This window comes from Chiloscyllium punctatum, chromosome 38 (genome assembly GCF_047496795.1).
Source record: "Chiloscyllium punctatum isolate Juve2018m chromosome 38, sChiPun1.3, whole genome shotgun sequence".
Classification (NCBI taxonomy): domain Eukaryota; kingdom Metazoa; phylum Chordata; class Chondrichthyes; order Orectolobiformes; family Hemiscylliidae; genus Chiloscyllium; species Chiloscyllium punctatum.
In genome coordinates, this window is record NC_092776.1 from 55149740 (window position 1) to 55167850 (window position 18111).

Genomic DNA, 18111 nt, shown 5'->3' on the forward strand with positions numbered 1-18111 from the left:
ATTTAAACTCCTGTACCCATTATTAGAACCATCTTGGATCTTTGCTACTGGTAATGAGCATCTCAACTGGCATAGTTACATATTCTTTTGTAGTTTGTGGAATCTGAGTAGGATACAACATACATTAGTTAAATACACATGATTGAATCAGTACCAATTGAGTGAATTGAATGAATCAGCAGGTTGGAAAGAAGGAACCTTTCCTTTGGATGGGAAAACTGCCCATACCACTTTGCTACTTAATAAAAGTGAGAGAGAAATCAGTCATTTAAAATGTAGGCCAGATAATCTGGTATTCGTTGTCAGGAAATTGTTAGAACCAGTAATTGAGGATAGGATGACTGATCATATCTTGATAATGCTCAACTGGTCAGAGAGCATATGTTTGTGAATAATGCATGAGAAATCCGAATTTTTTTTTAAAAAGGACAGAGGACTGTGTATTTAATTTATACAGGCTTCCTATTTTATCAGCTAAAGTGGAAATTCATGGAACTGAAAGCAAATTATTGGCCTATTTAGGAAATTGGCTGAGAGACAAGAGACAATGACCCATTCCTGTTACTATATATTCTGATGTTTCTGTATGTAAATTAAAGATTTTATAATGGGTATCTCATGCAGATATGCATATGCAGGTATCTTGACATAGTGGCTGTGATAATAAAAGCAGTAAACGTTAGAAAATCCCAGCAGGTCTGGCAGCACCTGTGGAGAGAGAAACAAAATTAATGTTCCACGTTGAAAATGAATTTTCTTCAGAACTCTGTGGCTGTGTTGCTGGACAGAGGAAACCATTTTTCCATAACTTTACCCTGATAAAACCTTTTAATGTTTGAAACACCTCAAACAGATCATCCCTCAACCTTCTAAACTCATCGATTCACGATAGACTTGCACCACCTCATAATTTAACCCACTAGGCCATAGTATCATTCTCGTGAATCTTCCAGTACCAATAACATTTTTCTTGAGGTTTAATGCTTAGACTTAAATGCAGTACTTCAGATCTGGTCAAACCAGGGAATAATATAATTCAGGCATATCTTCTTCCCCTTTGCAGTCTAATTAGTTTGGGTGAAATGTCAGCATTGCGCCTTTCAGCTGGACTTCACTCATTGAAAAGCATATACATTCAAAACATATCATGGCATTTTATGGTCATAGTGAAGAACAAGGCAGACAGATAACACTTCTATTGTGAGCACTGAAATGTCTGCCAATATCTATTGGAATTTTTAATTCAATGCCAAATAAGTTATATAAGGGAAATAAAGAAGATAATATAAGTGTTAGAGGAAACAGAAAAATATTTTTTCAACAATAAATGAGTCTTCACACTTGTAAAAGTTATTTTTCAGAGCTATAGTGAGTTGGTTCAGCAATAATTAAGTTTTATTGCACCATTAAAAGTACACCCATTAGAATGGGTAAGCCTGAAATTTAGCTGGCGGATATATTGGGTACCTATGGGTAACTTGAAGAATTTCACATTGCTTTGCATGTTTAATGCCAGGTCTTTTGGTGAGTTGCCAGTGTGGGAAAGCTGCTGGAAGGTGAGCTACAAATCCTATCTATATAGTGCCTCTAATGTAATAAAATAGCCCAAGGTGCTTCATCACAGTGACAGATTTGACACAACCATGTAAGATGATATCAGAGGAGATAGCCAAAAGCTTGGTGGAACAGAAAGGTTTTAGAAAAGGATTAAAGAGTGGCTTAGTTAGCTTAGGAGCAAGGCAAGGCAAATAATCGTGTAGCAGTTAAAATGAGGTAGCTCAAGAGCCCAAATTAGATCCATACAGATAGCCTGGAGAATTACAGAATTCAAGGAAACTACATGGATGATGAGAGACAAAGCCATGGAGGGATTAAAAACAAGGATAAAGAATTTATAAATTGAGGTGCTGATTGTATGTGAACTAATTTAGATCAGTGAGCGCAGGGGTGATAGCTGAACAGAACTTGATGCACGTTAGCAGACCAACAGCAGAGTTTTAGCTGAACAGAAACTCACCACAGATACAGTATGGGAGACCAACAAGGAGTGTGTTGAAATGTTCATGCATAGTGATAGCAGAAAACACATTCATACCCCACAAATGACTGGCAATGACCATCTTCAACAGGACTGCGTTGAGCCAACTAGCCTTAATGTTTACTGAATCTCCAAGATTAATAGCCTTGGAAGCAGGGCCAGTTACCATTGACCAAAAGCCTAAACCTAAGCCAATGAGAAACTAAGGCAAGTAGAGTAAATCAGAGGCTGGGAATTCTGCAGCAACTAACTCACCCACCATCTACAAGACACAAGCCAGGAGTGCAATTGGATACTCTCCACTTGTCTGGATGGGTACAGGTCCTCAAGAAGCTTGACATAATTCAAGTCAAAACTTGAACGTCTGCTGGCATTATGTTGTCCACCTTCAATGTTTACTGCTTCACTACCAATGCACAGTAGCAAGTGTCTCAAAATAAACTGTAGCAACATGCCAAGGCTCCTTCAACAGGATCTTCTAAACCCATGACCTCTAGCACTTAGAAGGATAAGTGCAGTAGTTGCATGGAAATATTAACATATGCAAGATTCCCCCAAAATTGCACTCCATCTTGACTTGGAATTGTATCACCATTCCTTCACTGTTACATGGTCAAAATCCTGGAACTCCCTCCCAAACTGCACTATGGGTTTACCCACACCACATGGGTGTCAATGGGTGGGTGTTGGACTTCTTGAGTTGGGTTGGAGTTGCAGTTATCCAAATGAGTGGAAAATAATCCATCACACTCCTGACTCGTAGCTTGTAAATAGTGGATAGGCAATGGCGAGACAAGAGGTGAGGTGCTGCAGAATCTTATACTCTGTTCTTGTAGCCATTGTATTTATATGGGTAGTCCAGTTCCATTTCTAACCAATTGTAATCCTAAGGGTGTTGATGATGGGAGACTCAGCAATGGTACTGCCATTGAATGGGGAGGTGGTTAGATTCTCTACTGTTTGACAAATGTCACTTATAAGCCCAAGCCTGGACATTGTCTGAGCTGCATCAGTGTCTGAGATGGAGGGCATAATGCTGAAAATTGTGCAATTATCAGTGAACATCCCCACATCTGTCCTCATGATGGAAGGAAAATCTTTGATGAAGTGGCTGAAGATGGTTGGGTTAGGGGACAACCCTGAGGAACCCCTATAGAGATGTCCTGGAACACAAGTTCAGTCAATGAAATATCAGCATCTATCGTGCAAATAAGTAGGTATCCATACCGTGCACTTCATAGAGGAGTTCATTGACCTACATTCTTCACTGTGTATCCGTTTATCAAGCTGATACAGTTCAAGCATCCACACTGGAGGTATTATATTGATCAGATAAAAAAACAGTGCTGGAGAAAATCTGTCCAAATGAACAAACAAATATATTAGAGTACATTAAGAGAATAATTAATAAGCATTCCTGTCTTTCCAGTGCCAATTTTTATTCATGCATCTTTCCTTATAAATTGTGTGGCGGAATCCAATTTGTAAAGTTGATTACTTCATTTATCAATTCTAAAATGTACCTTCAATACATTAATGATACATTTACAGTTCTGCTCAGTTGGAGCCTTGATAAATTACTTCAAATCAACTGTACAGCTTGTTTCACAGTGAGGTGTTTAGTATACTCTCAGAGATTCCATCTGTAAGTCTCGCTGCATCTCTATCGCTCCCTCCTCTTTGAAGGCGCTGTCTTAAATCTAACCTCTTAGACAAAGCTCACCTGTCCGAGTAGAACTTGATGCAGATCAATCAGACATTTGTTTGATGTTGCTGCTATCTGCCCCAACCCTTTTATCTGAAGCTTCCCCTACTGCCACTCCCAGTCCTGAAGAAGAGCTACACCTGAAATGTCAATGTCTCCACCTCCTGATACTGCCTGGCTTGCTGTGTTCTCTCTGTGTCCTGCCTGTCTACCTTGGATTTACACATCTGCATTTTTTTTTGTCTCTAAGCAAGCACATTGTGCTATTTACTATGATGTGTAAATGCAAGTTGTTGTTGTGATCTATGTTAGAATGCTTCAGGAAATGTGTTTGTATTTTTGGATATTTGAGCCACTCCAAACAGGAAATCCACCTTCAGTGTGACCCAAAGAACAACTTTAGACAAATTCATATGATAATGTTGTGTTAAACAATAGGGCTAAAATGAGCTTCCCAACTATTGCCCTTAGCTCAATGAAGAGTTATATTGGAGTTGAAACATTCTCCACAGATGCTGCCAGGCCTACAGAGTTTCTCCACCATTTCCGGTTATTATTTCACATCTCCAGCATTCACAGTACTTTGCTTTTTGTTTATCTATCCACAGGATGAGGGCAGCACTGGCTAGGCCAGCATTTACTGCCTATCCTTAATTGTTAGGAGTCAACCACATTGCTTTGGGTCTGGAATCAAATTAGGTGAGGATGGAGTTTCCTCTTTCTAAAGGACATCAATGAACCAGATGGGATTTTCCAACAATGGAGAATGCTGAGCCCATTGCTGCTTGTTATCTATATCAATGATGTGGATGAGAATGTTCAAGGCATCATTGGTAAGTTGCAGATGACACTAAAATAGGTGGTATCTTAGACAGTGAGGAAGGTTTTCAGAAATTGCAGCAAGACCTTGATAGCTGAGGAAGTGGGCCGAGAAATGGCAAATGGAATTTAATAGATAAATGTGAGATCTTGCAGTTTGGAAAATCAAATCAAGGTAGGAATTTCATGGTGAATGGTAGGGCCTTAAGGAGTGTAGTGAAACAGAGGGACCTTGGAGTTCAGGTGCACAGTTCTCTGAAAGTGAAGACACAGATAGACAGGGCAGTGAAGAAGGCTTTTAGCACACAGGCCTTTATCAGTCAGAACACTGAGTATAGAAATTGGCAAGTTATGTTGCAGTTATATAGGATGTTGATGAGGCGACACTTGAGGGTGTAATACATAGAACATAGAACGTTACAGCGCAGTACAGGCCCTTCAGCCCTCAATGTTGCCTGAAAATAATCTGATGCCCATCTAACCTACACCGTTCCATTATTATCCATATGTATGCCCAATGGCCATTTAAGTGCCTTTAACGTCAGCGAGTCTACTCCTGTTGCAGGCAGGCTGTTCCACTCCCTACTACTCTGAGTGAAGAAACTACTCTAATATCTGTCCTTTATCTATCACCCCTCAATTTAAAGCTACGTCCCCTCGTATTAGCCTTTACCATCTGAGAAAAAAGGCTCTCACTGTCCACCCTATCTAGCCCTCTGATTATCTTATACGTCTCAATTAAGTCACCTCTCAATTTTCTTCTCTCCAATGAAAACATCCTCAGTTCCCTCAGCCTTTCCTCATAAGGCCTTCCCTCCATACCAGGCAACATCCTGGTAAGTCTCCTCTGAATCCTTTCCAAAGCTTTCACATCTTTCCTATAATGTGGTGACCAGACCTGCACACAATACTCCAGCTGCAGCCTTACCAATGTCCTGTACAGCTGAAGCATGACCTCGTGGCTCCGAAACTCAATCCCCTTACCAATAAACACCAACACAACATATGCCTTCTTAACAATCCTGTCAACCTCGGTGGCAACTTTCAGGGATTTATCCACTTGGACACCAAGATCTGTTCATCTACACTGCCAAGAATTTTACCATTAGCCCAGTTCTCTGCATTCCTGTTATTTCTTCCTAAGTGAACTACCTCACACTTTTCCGCATTAAACTCCATTCGCCACCTTTCAGCCCAGCTCTGCATCTTAATTATGCCCATCTGTAACCCACAACATCCTCTGGCACTCTCCATAACTCTGCCTACCTTACTGTCATCTGCAAATTTACTAACCTATCCTTTTACACTCACATCCAGATCATTGATAAAAATAACAAACAACAGTGGTCCCAAAATAGATCCTTGCGGCACACCGCTGGTAACTGAGCTCCAGGATGAACATTTCCCATCAACCATCACCCTCTGTCTTCTTTCAGCTAGCCAATTTCTGATCCAAACCGTGATATCACCTTCAATCCCGAAACTCTGAATTTCGTGCGTTAGCTTACCATGAGGAACTTTATCAAACACATTACTGAAGTTCATACACACCGCATCAACCACTTTACCCTCATCCACCTGTCTGGTCACCTTCTCGAAGAACTCAATAACGTTAGTGAGGCATGACCTACCCTTCACAAAACCACGTTGACTATCTCTAATCAAATTATTCCTTTCCAAATGATTATAAATCCTATCTCTTATAAACCTTTTCCACCACCTTACCCACAACCGAAGTAAAGTTCACTGCCTATAATTACCAGGCTTGTCTTGACTCCCCTTCTTAACAAGGGAACAACATTTGCTATCCTCCAGTCTCTGGCACTACTCCTGTTGACAAGGATGACATAAAGATTGAACCCAAACGCTCTGCAATCTCCTCCCTGGCTTCCCAGAGAATCCGTGGATAAATCCCATCTGGCCCAGGGGTCTTATCTATTTTCAGATCTTCCAAGATTGCTTAAAACCTCCTTTTTGTCAACCTCAATCCCATCTAATCTTGTAACCTGTATTTCCGTATTCTCACTAATATTGTCCTTTTCCAATGTGAATACTGATGAAAACTATTCGTTAAGCACTTCCCCTACGTCCTCAGATTCCACACACAACTGTCCACTAATATCTTTGATTGGCCCTAATCTTACTCTAGTCATCCTTTTATTCCTGATATACTGATAGAAGGCCTTGGGGTTTTCCTTGATCCTTTCTGCCAACAACTTCTCATGTCCCCTCCTGGTTCTTCCTACCATGCCTGAAGATATTGCTTCAGTGTCAGAGGTAACGTGAATCATGATGTACATTGTGAAATCATTAGTGAACATCCCCACTTCTGCCTTTATGAAGGAGGGAAGGTCATTGATGAAGCAGCGGAAAATGCTTGGACCTAGAACACTACCCTGAGGAACACTTAGATGTCTTGGAGCGGAGATGATTTACAACAATAATGATTCTTTGTTTGTGCCAGTTACATCCTCAAGCGACAGAGTTTTCCTCCTGATACCCAGTGACTCCAGTATCGTTAAGGCTGCCTTTTTCTCCTATTCATTCATGGGATTTGTGCATTGCTGGCTAGGCCAGAATTTATTGCACAGATGCCCAAATGTCAGTTAAGAGTCAACCATATTGGTTGATGCTAGATTTGTTCAAATGCGATCTTGGTGTCGAAGGCATTCACCTTCACCTTGCCTCAGCTCTTCTGTCCATGTTTGGACCAAGGTTGTAATGAGGTCGGGAACTCAGTGGCTCCGGCAGAAATCAGCGTCAGTGAGAGACACTTTGAAAGTGCCACCGTCGACAAGCTCTTCTATAATCTACAGATCAAGGGAGACTAACAGGGTGGTAATTGACCAATTTAGGTGTGTTCCTTTGTGTGTACAGGACATACCTGGGCAATCATGTGGAGTAAATCAAAGTTGGCTGAAGATTGGTCTCTGTGACGGTAGGGACCTCTGGAGGAGGCTGAGTTGGATCAGTCAGCACTTCCAGCTGAAGATTGTTGCAAATACTCCAGCCTTGTCTTTTATGCTGATGTGCTGGACTCCCCCCAAATTAAGGAAGGGGATATTTCTGGGACCTGCTCCTCTTGTGAGTTGAATAATTGTCCACCACCATTCATATCTGGATGTGACAGGACTGCAGAGCTCAGATCTGATCCATTGGTTAGAGGATCACTCAGCTCTGTCAATCACTTGCTGCTCATGCTGGTTGGCGTGCAAGTTGTTCTGTTTGGTTGCTTCACCAGGTTGACACGTCATTTTCTGCTGGTGCTGTTTCTGGCAAGCCCTCCTGCATTCTTCATTGAATTAAGCTTGATCTCCATTCTTGATGGTAATGGTAAAATGGGAGATATTCCTGACTGTGAATTTGTAGATCATGGTTGAATGCAATTCTTCTGCTGCTGATGGCCCACAGCACCTCATGGATGGCCAGTCTTGAGTTTCTGTGTCTGTTTGAAGACTCTCATTTAGCACAGCAATAGTGCCATACAACATGATAGGTTGAATCTTCAATGTAAAAACAGGATATCATCTCCAAAAAAACTTCACAATGATCACTTTTACCATTACTGGCATAGAAAGATGCATTTGAGCAGAGAGATCAATGAGGATGAGGTAAAGTGTCCTTGTTCTTGGTTCTTTAGCACTTGCTACACACCCAGTCTAGCAGCTAAATCCTTTAGGACCTGACCAGCTCTATCAATAGTGCTGCTGCAGCGCCATTGATGGCGTTGGGACATTGATATTCCCCACCCAGGGAACAGTGTACTTCCTTGCCACCCTCATTGCTTCCACCAAATGGATGGTCAACACGGCTGAGTTTGCCATTGTCATTTCCAGTGTCCAGGTTGATAAATGGTAATTTGTCTCCTTTCACTCTTTTCTTTACTCTTTGTATCAGTTTTGATATAATTGAGTTGCTTTCTAGGATATTTCAAAGGGCAGTTAAGAGTTAATCACATTGTGTGGGTCTGGCCAGACCAGGCCAGTTAAGGATGACAGATCTCCTTCCGTAAAGGGTTTTAAAATACCAGACAATGGTTGTATTGTTACTCATGATGTGGAGATGCCAGTGTTGGACTGGGGTGGACAAAGTTAAAAATCACACAGCACCAGGTTATAGTCCAACAGATTTATTTGGAAGTACAAGCTTTCGAAGCGCTGCTCCTTCATCAGGTAGCTGTGGTGCAGGATCATAGAACACAGAATTCATAGCAAAGGATCATAGTGTCATATAACTGATGCGATGTATTGAACAAACTTTGATTGCTGTTAAGTCTTTCATCTTTTAAAATGGGGTTGCAGGTTTTGACTTATTAATATGTAAATCCCAGAACTTCTTTCATTAATATGCGAATTCCAGAAGTTCTGGGATTTACATATTAATGAATCAAAACTTGAGCAACTTTTTCACACAGACGGTGATAGGTGTATGGAATGAACTGCAAGATGAAGTGGTGGAGGCTGGTACGATTGCAACATTTACAAGGCATCTGGATGGGTACATGAACAGGAAGGGTTTGGAGGGATATGAGCCAGATGCTGGCAGGTGGGACTAGATTAGGTTGGGAATATCTGATCGGCATGGCTGAATTGGTCCGAAAGGTCTGTTTCCGTGCTGTACATCTCTATGACTCTATAATAGACGCAGCTTTAATGATTGGGGCAACCTCTCACAGAACTAGGATTTTTAGTTTTAGTTTTTCATTAGCAGCTGCTAACGTCATGAAGCTGGATGAGGAAGCTGTTTTTCCTCTCTTTGTTGCAGCTAAATGCTCTTTTCCTGTTGCTAGAATTGCATATGGGATAGTCTATATTACTGAATTTGCCTTTGACAAGGGTATGTTTATGGGATTTACTATATGGGAACAGATAATTAGTAGTAATTAATGTCAATATATTGATTTGTTAAGCATTTTGATAAAGTTACAGCTATGCCTATTCTTTTCATTTCATTTCTGTCTACATTTTAATTGTACTGGAAAATTAAAGTGTGTTTTGCTTAACCTTGAGTGGTTTGACCAATGAAATTGCATCTGGAAGGCAACACATTACACTTACCTTTAAAATAAGAAAAAAGTTAGGGTCTAGGCTATCTTCTGAATATATTTTGAGGGGGTCTGGTCCATAACACATGTTTTGGATCAAACATTAAACTGAAGTCCTACTTGCCCTCACAGGTCAGTCAGGTTGATGAAAAAATATTGAAGAATGTTGATGGGGGCTTTTGTGACAGTGGTAGTGCCTCTACGTCTGAGCCAGGAGGTCCAGATTCTCAAGTCCCACCTGCTCCAGAAGTGATAACGTCTGAGCAGATCGATGAAAAATATCTCAGATAGTTGATACCTGAGATGATCAATTGTTACCACAAGATAAACTCCATCTATCAGGATATAAAAGACTGTTCCTGGGAGGAACCAATTAGTCTATCTACCTTTACCAGCTTTCAAGTATATAGTTGCATGTAACAAAACAAATCACTCTTAAATCTTAGGTCTTAAAAGAGACTCTCATGTAACTCAGGTTTAATGTAACTAGCTATTAAGTACTACGTAATAAACCTGTTCAGCAAGACATAACTTTGTTATTGCTGAAGACATTATGTGGGCCAACTTTAACACTTGGTATCAGTAACTTTGACCAAAATCAGTAAGCGGAATTGGTGGCAGCGAGTCTGCACAATGGAACTCAGATGGTACTGGTGGGCATAACCACAACATATACCAGCTATCTCTGGCATCCAAGGGGAGCCGCTGTTCTCCATCTTGTCGGCGACGCCATTGTGTGTGCTTCCTGCACAGAGGAACCGGGTTGTTACAATCCATATGTACAACCCCTACGTTCCAGCGGCTGATGTCCTGACCTTCCTGGGAAGGTACGTCCAAGTCGAGGGAGAAGCCACCGATGTGATCGACCCCTTTGGGATCTGGACCAGTAAGAGGCAGGTCAAGCTAACTCTGAGGGCCGATGACAGCGGGAACATCCTCCACCCACCCTCGAGCTTCGCAATCGGAGGGAGCAGAGGCTACCTGACATATGCAGGGCAGCCCAAAGTGTGCCGAACCTGCGGGAAGTCGGGACACGTGGCGGTGGATTGCAAAGTGACCATCTGCAGGAACTGCAAACAGGAGGGTCACTTGACAAAGGACTGTCGGGAGGAAAAGAGCTGCAACCTGTGCGGGGAGGCGGGCCACATGTACAAGGCCTGCCCGAGACGAGGAGCCGCCACCTACGCACAGATGGCCGGAGGTGGCAACACGAGCCGCGGACCGACAAAGTCTAACGAGGTACCGCGAATCAGCAAAGGAACGGTGCCTGGAGGCACCCAGAAGGAAGGGAAAGTTGTAGAGGAGCAGGCAGCAGACAGCGGGGAGATGCAGCAGCCGACCCAAGCTCCTGCAAGACAGACGGAGGAAATGGAAGAGGAGGGATCAAAGGAGGCAGAGCAGTGGATTATCGTTAAAAACAGGAAAAGGAAACCTCTCGAGGGCCCCAAAGCCACCAAGCGAAGGGGGAAGAGACACCTCCAAGAGGAGGATACAGGCAGCTCCTCCGAGGGTGAGGACGGGCGCAAGAAGGGTCGCCTCCGGAGGAAGAGGCAGAGCACCGTGGGGAGAAAGGAGGGCAACACCGCCCAAGAAGGAAAAGACGATCCCTCTGAGGGGATGGGTGAAGGCCTCCCCCGACCCGGTGAGAACCAAGGGGTACCCACCGGCCCACAGCTCCAGGGAACTGGGAGCAGCGTCCCAGTGACAGCCCTGATGTCAGATGGAGAACGGGGCGATGCGGACCCTGGGTCTGACACGATGACACCAGAGCGGGGAAATGACTCCAGCGTGGAGCCGGACAACTACCTCAGCCCTGGGAAGGTCCAGCAGTTTGCTGTCACCACGGGGATGCACGCAGCTACCCCACTGGAGCAAGACCAGAAGAAAATGGACACTGGTAACCCCGCAAACTGTTAAAATGGGGTTTAAAATTGCCAGCATAAATGTGCGTAGCATTAAAGCGGCTACGCGATGTGTTTCAACGCTGGCCTTCCTGGCCAACGTCAAAGCCGATGTCCTGTTTCTGCAGGAGTGCGGGATACCGCACCTCAGCAGTTACAGGAGATGGTCGAGCTTGTGGGCCCACGGGCCGTCAGTGTGGTCGGGGGGCAACGATAGCCGCGCCTCCGGCCTGGGTATCCTGTTGCGGGGAGGCAACTTCACCATCTCCGAGGTTAAGGAGGTGGTGGGCGGGCGCCTCCTCGTCGTGGACGTCAAATACAGAAACGCTCCCGTGAGACTAATCAACGTGTACGCCCCAGTGGGTAAGAGTGAACGGTTGGCCGTCCTGCAACAGCTTCCACTGCTGCTGGCTACGTCCAGGCCGGTCATTCTGGCCGGAGACTTCAACTGCATCATTGATGCTGATGGACGATCCGGCGGGGGGGACAGTAAACCGGACGCTACGTCCAGGGCCCTGATGGAAACGGTCAAAGACGCCAAGCTGCACGACGTCTTCAGCGCCCCTGCAGATGGAGCGCAGCGTAGATACACCTGGTCACGGGCAGACGGGTCTATCCGCTCAAGGATAGATTACCTGTTTGTGTCCCGAACGCTCTCGGTCAGATCCACCGACGTCAAGCCGGTGTTCTTCTCTGACCACTGCCTCCTGCTGGCCGACTGTCACCTACAGGACGAACAGCGGGCGGGCAAGGGAACGTGGAAACTGAACACTAAGCTGTTGACCCCGGGAAACATCGAAGAGCTCAAGAGGGATTACGCAGGTTGGAGAACCGTGAAGCCCCTCTTTGAGTCTCCAGCGGACTGGTGGGAAACGGTAAAAGGGAACATCAAGAGGTTCTTTATCCTCAAGGGTGTCCAGGAGGCGAGAGAGAGGCGGGGAAAACTGTCCCAGCTCCAGGAAAGTATGCAGAACCTGCTCCTGCTGCAGACGATGGGGGTCGATGTCACGGAGGACCTCAAGGAGGTGAAGGGCCAGCAAGCCTCGCTCTTTGCCTCGGAGGCCTCCAGGATAATCTTCCGGTCCAGGGTCCGCTCGGTGGAGCAGGACGAGACGTGCTCACGTTTCTTCTTCCAGAAGGTGCACAAAGAGAGCTCCGTGCTCAGCAGCCTGAAGAAAGAAGATGGCTCGGTAACGTCATCTCAGGCTGACGTCATGAGGATCAGCAAATCCTTCTACGCCAGCCTGTATGACTCGAAGCCGACCGACAGCGCGGCCTCCCAGTCGTTCCTGTCCTCTATCACGGAGGTCCTAGATGATGGAACACGAGAGAGGCTGGACCAGCCGCTATCTCTGGATGAACTGACCAAGGCCCTCGAGTCCTTCGAAAAGAATAAAACTCCCGGAAGCGACGGCTTACCGGTCGAGGTTTATTCCGCTCTTTGGGACTTGATCGGCCAGGACCTGCTGGAGGTGTATGTCAGTATGCTCCGGGCAGGTACCATGAGTGAATCCATGAGGAAAGGCATCATCACCCTCGTCTACAAGCGGAAGGGGGAGAGGGAGGAAATTAGAAATTGGAGACCGATCTCACTGTTAAATGCAGACTACAAAATCCTGTCAAAGGTCATCGCCAACCGGGTCAGGTCTGCTCTGGGATCGGTGATCCACCCGGACCAAACCTGTGCTGTACCGGGCAGGAAGATCTCTGAGAGTCTCGCACTCCTCAGGGATACGATCGCCTACGTGCAGGACAGGGGGGTGGATACCTGCCTCATCAGCCTAGACCAGGAGAAAGCCTTTGACAGGATATCGCATACATATATGAGGGATGTCCTCTCCAAAATGGGCTTTGGGGAGGGAATCGGAAATTGGATCAGACTGCTCTACACCAACATTGTCAGTGCAGTCTCAATCAATGGGTGGGAATCAGATAGCTTCCCTGTAAGATCTGGAGTCAGGCAGGGATGCCCCCTCTCACCCGCCTTGTTTGTGTGTTGCATAGAGCCATTTGCCGAATCCATCAGGAAGGATGCGAGCCTGAGGGGGGTGACTATTCCTGGCAGCGGGGGCCTGCAGGTTAAGGCCTCCCTGTACATGGATGACGTCGCTGTTTTCTGCTCGGATCCGCTGTCCGTGCACAGACTCGTGTGCATCTGCGACCAGTTCGAACGGGCCTCGGGGGCCAAGGTAAACCGAGGCAAGAGCGAGGCCATGCTCTTCGGGAACTGGGCCGACCAATCCTCTATCCCCTTCACCGTCAGGACTGACCACCTGAAGGTGCTGGGTATTTGGTTCGGGGGGGCTGGGGCGTGCGCCAAGACCTGGGAGGAGCGGATCAGGAAGATGAGACAGAAACTAGGCAGATGGGGGCAACGGTCGCTCTCCATCGCGGGAAAAAACCTGGTCATCAGGTGTGAGGTCCTCGCAGTATTGCTATATGTGGCACAGGTCTGGCCTATCCCCAGGACCTGTGCCGCCGCAGTCACCCGGGCCATCTTCCAATTCATTTGGAGATCAAAGATGGACCGGGTCCGAAGAGACTCTATGTACAAAGACCGGTGCAATGGGGGAAAAAACACGCCCAATGCCACCCTCACCCTGATGGCCACCTTTGTGTGTGGCTGCATCAAGCTGTGCGTGGATCCCCGGTACGCAAACACCAAGTGTCACTACGTACTGAGGTTCTACCTGTCCCCGGTGTTGCGAAGGATGGGCCTGGCCTCGCTGCCGCGGAACGCTCCGAGTAGTTGGACCGTTCCGTATCACCTGTCCTTCGTGGAGAAATTTATGAGGAAAAACACCTTTGACCACAAGTCCATCAGGAAGTGGTCAGCACGTAGTGTCCTTGAGACCCTTCGGGAAAAGGAGAGGGCGGATCCTGTCGAGCGGTTCCCTGAGCAGACTGTCAAAGCCATTTGGCAGAATGCCTCATCGCCAGAACTTTCCAACAAGCACCAAGACGTGGCTTGGCTGGTGGTGAGAAGGGCTCTGCCTGTGAGATCCTTTATGCACGCCCGGACTCTCTGCTGCACCGCACGCTGCCCTCGAAGTGGCTGCGGGGGGGACGAGACTGTCACACACCTCCTTCTGGAATGTGCCTATGCAGAGGAAGTCTGGAGAGGAATGCAGTGGTGCTTGTCGAGGTTCGTCCCGAGCAGCGCCGTGACGCGGGACTCCGTGCTCTACGGCCTGTTCCCCGGGACTCACACCGAGACGAACATTAACTGCGCCTGGAGGATCATCAACTCGGTGAAGGACGCTCTCTGGGCGGTCCGAAACCTGTTGATCTTCCAGCTGAAGGAGTTGACCCCGACCGAGTGTTGCAGACTGGCACATTCCAAGGTCCAAGACTACGTGTTGAGGGACGCGCTGAAGCTTGGGGCAGCTGCCGCCAAGGCGCGGTGGGGAAAGACCACTGTGTAAGATCGGCCTGCCGAAAGAAGAACAGGGGGCCCATACAGACGTTTTTTTGGGCTCTGCTGATGCCTCAGCCAAATATATGTATATATACAAGATTGAAAAAATGCACAGGATTGTAAAGGACAAGAATAAAGTCGAATCTGTGTTTGTAAATATGGACATATGTATGGCATGATCCAATGTACAGACCATCAAATCATTTATGAATAAAGTATATTTTGAAATAAAAAAAAAAAAAAATCTCTGGCATCCTGGCCAATATTTATCCTCAATCAACAGTTCATTAACAAATCTGGTCATAATCACATTGTTCTTTGTGGAAGCTTGCTGTGTGGCACATTAATTGCGTTGTAACATGACAACACTTTAAAGTTGAAAATGTGTTGCTGGAAAGGCGCAGCAGGTCAGGCAGCATCCAAGGAGCAGAAGAATTGATGTTTCGGGCATGAGCCCTTCTTCAGGAATGAGGAAAGTGTGTCCAGCAGGCTAAGATAAAAGGTAGGGAGGAGGGACTTGGGGGAGGGGCACTGGAAATGCGATAGGTGGAAAGAAGTCAAGGTGAGGGTGATAGGTTGGAGTGGGGGTGGGGGTGGAGAGGTCAGGAAGAAGATTGCAGGTTAGGAAGGTGCTGAGTTCGAGGGATTTGACTGAGACAAGGTGGGGGGAGGGGAAATGAGGAAACTGGAGAAATCTGAGTTCATCCCTTGTGGTTGGAGGGTTCATAGGCAGAAGACTGTCGTGTTGCTATGGTCTGGCGATAGAGGAGTCCAAGGACCTGCATGTTTTGGTGGAGTGGGAGGGGGAGTTGAAGTGTTGAGCCACGGGGTGGTTGGGTTGGTTGGTCTGGGTGTCCCAGAGGTGTTCTCTGAAACGTTCCGCAAGTAGGCGGCCTGTCTCCCCAATATAGAGGAGGCCACATCGGGTGTAGCGGATGCAATAAATGATGTGTGTGGACGTGCAGGTGAATTTGTGGCGGATATGGAAGGATCCCTTGGGGCCTTGGAGGGAAATAAGGGGGAGGTGTGGGCGCAAATTTTGCATTTCTTGCGGTTGCAGGGGTTGCCCTAAGAATAAAAAAAAGAGAAAGAAATGAGAAAGAAATAGACAGAGTGGACGAGCTGTGGCTGAAGCATCCTACTCAGTCACCAAATTCTGTCTGCATTCAAGTAAATCACCATTAATTAAGCCTTTTAACCCTTGTTTGATCTTATTTACTGCTCTTTTCAAACACTGTATACTCTGTTCCACCCTGTCCCACTCTGCCTAATGTTAACCAAATAGCTGACCTGTAATGCTGTCACATCCTCTTGCTTTGAAAACCTACATTCCTCTCTCCCAAACACTCCCTCCCTCTAAATAGTTTAAAGCCTTCCCTCCAGTCCATATTGAAGTTTTTCTCCTACTGAGCCTATTACTGATACTTATTCCTTTAATTATTATCCAGTAATTATTATCTGTTTAAAGCTGTCACATTCTCCTGACTGTGCCAATCGGAAGGCATGATATATCACTGTTAGCCAAGTATGTACAGGTTGAATTTAACACCGATCTATTTACATAGGAACAACACACAGGAGAACACGACATAACAAAATAATGAAGGATTCACCCCTGCTCCTCCTGGCTCTTCAAAAATAATTTAGACTTATTTTTGCTCAGCTTCATCAACTCTAACCAGCTTCCTCCTGAAAAAAAAGGCAAACTCTGTATGCTATAGGACAGTGGGTTGTTCTTTAAAATGGGTCTCATACACAAACAAGGCAGTAACAATGTATCTCCCAAACCTTCAGCCTCTGATCCAACCTCCCTGCTTCCTAACTTGCCATTACTTTCTCAATTTAATTAGACATGATATGAACTCAAAGTAGGGACAAAATAGATAACTTTAAAAACAATTGGCGTACATAGTGTCCTTCATTGTCACAGGTTGTCCCAAAGATCTTTACAGCTAATTGCGGCTCAGTGGTTAGCACTGCTGCCTCAGAGCACCAGGGTCCCAGGTTCGATTCTAGCCTTGGGTGACTGTCTGTGTGGAGTTTGCACGTTCTCCCCGTGTCTGCATGGGTTTCCTCCCACAAGTCCAAAGATATGCAGGTTAGGTGAATTGACCATGCTAAATTGCCCATAGTGTTGGGTGGATTAGTCAGACAGAAATGGGTCTGAGTGTGTTACTGTTCGGAGGGTCAGTGCAGACTGATAGGCTGATGGGCCTGTTTCCACACTGGAAGAAATCTAATTCAGTAACTTTAAAGTGTTTGAGGAGAAAGTGAGGACTGGAGATCAGAGTTTTTTCTCTTTTCTCTTTTCCTCTTTTCTTCACTGCCAGCCTCAGCGCAGACCCAGCGAAGCGTCCCATTGGCCCAGTCGGGCCCATGGTGGTCTCTCAGCCTGGTGTGGCGGTGTCTCGGCCACATCTCTCAGCCTGGTCTGGCAGTATCTTGGGCAAGTTCTGAAGGAGATCATGGAGGTGGCAACGTCAGCAGCAGCATTGGTATTGTGGCCCAGTTCAGGAAGAGCGAGCGGTGAGGGAGCTCCCCTGGTATCTGTGGCGGCGTCGAGAACAGGCAGCTGAGGTCTCCCAGGGAGCAAGCTAAGTGGAGGACTCATCAAAGACTGTTGAACATTTAAATTTATTCCTTTATTTTTCTAGCTTATATTAAGGAGGGCTTTAATGTTAACTATTACTTATTTCTTTAGTTTTCTACTTATTCTATAAAGGTAATGCTTAACTTTTTTAACTTTGTTTCTCCTATGACTTTGTACCTAAGCTTTTTGTACCTCAGTAACCTTGTACCTAAGATGGCGCCATGTGTTACAACATTGCACATTTTTCACTGTACAGCTATATTTGAGTAAACACAACATTCAAATCTAAATTAAAGTAAATGAATTCATGGTACAAATAAAGGTTAATGGATATGTTTTCATAGCCTTAATGGAGACATAGTTACAAGGGGATCAAAGCTGGGAACTGTATATGACTTCTTGAAAGGAGAAGCAGGAATGAAAGGTTGATGGGGTAGCATTGTTGGTCTGGGATGGAAAAAATACAACAGCAAGGAATGATCTTGGACCAAACAATGTAGAATCCATATGGTTGAAGGTAAGAAATGAAAAGAGAAAGATGACAGTGGTATGAATAGTCCATAATCACACTAGCAGTAGCTTTATGATGGGACAGA

General features: G+C 45.6%; 1 protein-coding gene across 1 annotated transcript in view; it reads right to left on the bottom strand.

Annotated features, from left to right (window-relative positions):
• Positions 1–18111, bottom strand: part of tmem26b (transmembrane protein 26b) — a 59962-nt gene that overhangs the window by 9978 nt on the left and 31873 nt on the right. Inside the window, exon 2 of the mRNA XM_072557921.1 lies at positions 3266–3395. Coding sequence (XP_072414022.1) covers positions 3266–3395 — 130 coding nt within the window. The remainder of the gene's footprint in view (positions 1–3265; positions 3396–18111) is intronic.